General features: G+C 36.1%; 1 protein-coding gene across 1 annotated transcript; it reads left to right on the top strand.

Moving 5' to 3' along the window:
- The first annotated feature begins 1,405 nt into the window (after positions 1 to 1,405).
- On the top strand, positions 1,406 to 4,965 carry cxcr2 (chemokine (C-X-C motif) receptor 2). The gene is made up of 2 exons (XM_083537953.1): positions 1,406 to 1,629; positions 3,525 to 4,965. Exons 1-2 carry the CDS (start codon positions 1,627 to 1,629, stop codon positions 4,569 to 4,571), a joined length of 1,050 nt encoding a protein of 349 aa, XP_083394079.1. The 5' UTR covers positions 1,406 to 1,626; the 3' UTR covers positions 4,572 to 4,965.
- The last annotated feature ends 611 nt before the right edge of the window (positions 4,966 to 5,576 follow it).

Raw genomic sequence — 5,576 nt, 5'->3', positions numbered from 1 at the left:
GTGTGTGTGTGTGTGTGTGTGTGTGTGTGTGTGTGTAGGTAGCGAGAGTACTGACAGATTTTCAGAGGTTCAGAGATGCGTGAAGGAAAGAATTTCATTGTAACAAATAAAATTCCTCTTTTTCTTAGTGTCTTTTAAAGCGTTCGACAGTAACAAAGTAATTGTAATTTGTTACTTTACTTAAGTAGCTTTTTTTATGTTTTTATGTAAATTTACTTAACTAAAGTATTTCCATTTTGGGAGACTTTTTAAACTAATTTAACTTGACCACAATTCAAAGTCCTAAATTTTACTTTTTACTCAACTATATTTAGCAAAATCAGTGATTTAATTTTTATTATTGATGAAAATATGCAGTTTTATTGATGAAAATCATGCAGTTTTGTTTTGTTTTGTTGAACTTGTTTGAACTTGTTCTGATTGGTGCTTGGTGTATCTATTTATCACCAACATACAGTTCAGCATCAGTTCAACAGCAAGCAGAACATTTAGAGAGGAATAAATGATGAAGAAACTCCAGACTTGAATTTGACACAACACCTGTGACCTTATTTGCGCAATTTTTTTAAGTAGTTGAAAAGAAGGTTTTGGGCTTGTGATAATTTGAATAGATATCAATCAGTGTTTGACTCATTAATGTCATTCTATTAATAGATCGTTGTGCTAAGAGTAACAGAGTCTTTTCACATAAACTGAGTTGATTAAGTAAAGAGTCATGATAAAAATTATATTAGGAACATTATAGTAATAATGAATCATAGTACTTTGGATACTTAAGTACATTTGAAGGTAAATACTTTTGTACTTTTACTCAAGTGAACGTTTAAAGGGACACTTTTTATGAACTGAGTAATATTTTACATACTGTATCGCTGCTTTAACTTTATACATATGGAACAGCATTTTATGTACAAACACACACACACACACACACACACACACACACACACACACACACACACACACACACACACACACACACACCTCTAAACCTTTGAAACTCGTTTGCTAACCATTGGTGGACTATTACTTTTCTTATATTGTGATGTTCACAGTATAATGAAGGGACCCTTATGAACTGCACAATACTTTGCAAGAATTTGGTGATTTCCCATTTAAACTTGTTGTTTCATCTCATATCTAATGTCTGAAAATCTGCTTTACTGATAACTTTACAGAAGTGTGACAAGTTGTTCAAGAGGTCTAGCAAACTGGTTGCTGTAATATCACACTTATGCAACTTGTGCTGTAATTAAAACAATAATTACTACAAATGCACTGGTGCTGCAGCATGTCCATTAAAATATATAGTATATCTTTATAGAATTATCTCCTTTAATTTGTTAATTTAAACATTAATGTACACGTAAAAGTACACGCGGCATCAAAACACCGCAAAACACCTTTCATCTGTCTGCTGTTATGAAAGCACTGATTATTATCTTTGCTCATGTGTTGAAAACTTCACACACAGGAAGGACCTGGTAATGATCATTTGTTTTTCTGTATGAAGTGTGTAAATCTATTTCACTAGGAGCACTAGACGACTTTGTTGCTCTCAGGTGCAGCTGTCTATTTGCTGTAATCTACTGGATTTATCTTCTCTAGCCAGAAAAGGTCGTCAAAATGGTAAGAACATTTATTATTATTAATATTATTATTAATAAAAGAATAAAAAAAATAAAAAATAGAGTAAACTGGGATTTCATAATCATTATGTTCAGAAAATGCAGCAATAATTTTTTAAATATCTTAAAAAAAAACCCCCCAAAAAAACCCTTTGATCTTTTTCATTAAATGACTCAATTCCTGTTTATCTACTGTTCAAACTCATTTCCCTAAATTACTTATCAAATACAAGCCTTATTTCGCTTCATGGTTGCCTGTAAAAACAGGCAAATTATAAAATTCTATGTAAATCTGTATTGTCATTTTTATAGTGTGTTGAATGATAATGCAGTTGCCTTATCTCTATAACATACACTATAAAAACATGCATACTGGGACACCGAGACTTTACTAGCCATATGTGGCTCGTCCCTAAACTGTTACACCAATTGTATAGGACGCCCTTGGATGCTGTAGCATTCCATTTTCCCTCCACTTTAATTAGAAGACTCAAACATTTTCCAGCATAAGAGTGCTCCCGTGCACAAAGCCAGCTTCATCAAGATATGGTTTACATAGGCTGGAGTGGAAGATCTCCTGGTATCAAGCCTGGTCTCCTTACCTCTCCTTCATTAGTATCTTACTTTACTAATGCCCATTTAACTGACTGAGCACAAATCTCCAAAAAATCTAGTGGTACATCTTCACAGAAGTGTGGAGATTAATATAAGAGCAAATGGGGACTTAATGTGGAATGGGATGTTTGAAAAGTCTGTGTGATCTGGTGGCCAAAAAAACATTTGTCCATAAAGCCTATCTCCACTTTTACAGTCCACACTATAAAAATGCAATTGGGAGCGTTTTCAAAACGTTTAGTTTTTGACTGCACAAAAAAGACGTCATTGTGAATGGATGATGAAAAAAAGCAGCATTTGCAGAATTATCTGGCCTAATATGGACATAGGCTTTATATTAGTGACACTGCCAGTGAGCTCATGTATGAAAAAGAGGGCAGATAGTGCCCTAATGGCTGAATAAGCACACAACAAAATCAAGTGAAATCTCTTCCCAGAAAAGTGGAAGCTATTAAACAAGCAAATAAAGATGGAATGTGGAATGGGATGTTAAACAGCAGTGTTCATGTTCATAGTTACATGCTGTGTCCAAAACCACAGAGACATGCCTGTGTGACATCATTAAAGAACTAGATATAATTTGAGGTAAACCATGAAGACCAATCACTTCAAAGAAGTGAACAGTTGACAACAGTGATGGAATTATAATAAATGCACATTGGGTGTCACCAATATGAAGATGGTTTCTTCCTCAGGGTTTCTTCCTCATACCATCTCAGAAAGTTTTTCTTCGTCATGCCTCATGGCTCACTCATTTAAAATAAACTCATATGGTGTAATTTAAGTTAAAATTTATTATTTGTAATCAATTTTTTTTCCCTATTTTTAAAGCTGCTTTTAAACCATATCAATTGTTAAAAGTGCTGTATACAAAAGTGGAAGGAATTGAATTTCATATTCAAACTCAATTAAGTTTTTTCAATTCTATCGCATGTTTCACAGTGGAAATTGTCTCAAAGCAGCTTTACAGAATGTAACATTTTTATTAGTTAGACTATTAGTGATTGCATACATTTAGCTGGTAGTTTAAATAGAGAGTTGGTAGTTTAGTGGTTAAGACATTGTACTTTGTATCTGAAGGTCGTAAGATCAAATCTCAACCACACCAAGCTGCCACTCCTAGGCCCCTGAGCAAGGCCCTTAATGCCATAGCTACTTATCTGAGATAAATGTATGCATGTCTGCAAAATGCCATGAATGTAAGTATAAAACTAAAGAACTATTGTGTATAATTTTTGCTAACCACTGCACAAAACAGTGACAGCTTGTCTTCTTTTCCAGTCCAACATGTCAAACTTGGACAACAATTATGAAAACTTCAGCTATAATGATTTTCAATCATCCATCCCATGTCCCAGTTCCCTGGATGACATAAATAGCATTGGGGTTGTGATCAGCTACATCGTTGTGTCCTTCTTTGGTCTAACTGGAAACACTTTGGTGATGTTTGTCGTGTGCACCATGAAGAGTCACAGAAGACCTACCGACATCTACTTGATGCACCTGGCAATTGCTGACCTGCTGTTCTCGCTCACACTGCCCATCTGGGCCATCTACATTAAAGAATCAAATTGGGTTTTTGGGACTTTTATGTGCAAGTTGATCTCGGGTGTCCAGGAGATGGCGGTGTACAGCGGCGTGTTCCTGCTGGCGTGCATCAGCATCGACCGCTACATGGCCATCGTCAAAGCCACTCAGTTTTTCTCAAAGCAACACAATTTAGTAAAGATAGTGTGTGGTTTCGTATGGCTGGGAGCCACTTTATTGTCCATTCCCATCATGGTTCAGCGAGAAGCAATCGAAATAAATGGCTACAATATGCAGCATTGTTACGAGAACATCACGGAGAACACAGAGGACTGGCGCCTGGGACTGCGAGTCGTCAGACACGTCGTTGGCTTTTTCTTACCTCTCATGGTCATGACTGTCTGCTACAGCTGCACAATTGAAACCCTCTCCAGAGCACGCAACAGCCAAAAGCACAAAGCAATGAGAGTGATCCTGTGTGTGGTGCTGGCTTTCGTCATCTGCTGGCTGCCTAATAATGTGGCTGAGCTCATAGACACGCTGATGCGAGCTGGGCTCATCAAAGACACCTGCAAGACTCGGGATGCATTGGATTTGACCATGTACATCACTCAGGTTCTGGCCTTCATGCACTGCGCCATCAATCCGATCCTCTACGCCTTTGTGGGCAAGAAATTCAGGAACCATCTGCTTACTGTGCTGTTAAAAAAGAGACTGGTGTCCAGGGATGTGGTCAGCCGCTACCGAACCGGCTCGGTCTACAGCTCGGGAAGCACCAAGCACACTTCTGTCACACTGTAAAGCTTCCATTTCGCTTTATGTTATGTCTGTTTTTTTGGTTAAAATAACATGAACCATGAAAACGTATCCACTTATCTTACTTAGGACTTCCTGCAGATCACAAACAGCACTATTGATATTCTTATATGAAAATATCCGCATTATAATGTCATATCAGGCCTTATTTACGGACTACACCACGGTAATTATATATCTAAAAGTTCTTACCTTAATGAATTCAACTACAAAAATACTTTCTGTTATAGAAATATTAATTCATACATTCATGTAAAGGTCTGCAGAAAGGGCCTTCTCGCTCGGCTTGATTTCTTTTTTTCATTTTGAATGCCTTCTGTTCTAACATATCATTGCAGCTTTGTGGATCATTGCATTGTATACCTAGGACGCATTTACACAGTTTATAAAAAGGAAAAAAAAAAGAGTTTAAAAGAGGAACCGAGAAAAGATTTGCAAAATATATATTCCTGAAACAAAAAACTTTTTTTAACAATGTATATATATTTTTTTTTCCACAATGACAACATAATTGACTGGAAATCTTTATTAAAATAAAATCGGTCCTTTTCACAGTTTTTCCCTGACATTTCTTCCTTAAATTATCTTCATGGTGCATATGGTAAAAGGTCAAGTGATAACAAAAGGGGGTGGGGGGTGAGGAGGGAAGTTCTTTAGTAACAGGAAAAATACACCTCAGAGTACTTTAAATAGATCAAATGAATCCTGTCGATGACAAAGGTAAGGGTTCATAATAGGTTCATAATGTACATTTGATGCAATGTACATTAGAATGAAAAAATGCTTTATATAAACTATTTAGTAGCAAAGACCCAAGCTGATAATGTTATATACACCCTGAATTCAATAGAATCTCTAAATGAGTCATGCAAACCAGGTGAAAATCTTAAAACCCACTGATAACAATCTGTAGAACTTGCAAAAAAAAATACCTTTTTTGTATAAATTACACAGATAAAAGATTTTTGCATGAGATTTCCCTTGCAGCAA

The sequence above is a fragment of the Silurus aristotelis genome (genome assembly GCF_946808225.1).
Source record: "Silurus aristotelis genome assembly, chromosome: 3".
NCBI lineage: Eukaryota > Metazoa > Chordata > Actinopteri > Siluriformes > Siluridae > Silurus > Silurus aristotelis.
Note: the sequence above shows the minus strand (reverse complement) of the source record. Positions and strands in the feature narration are given on the sequence as shown.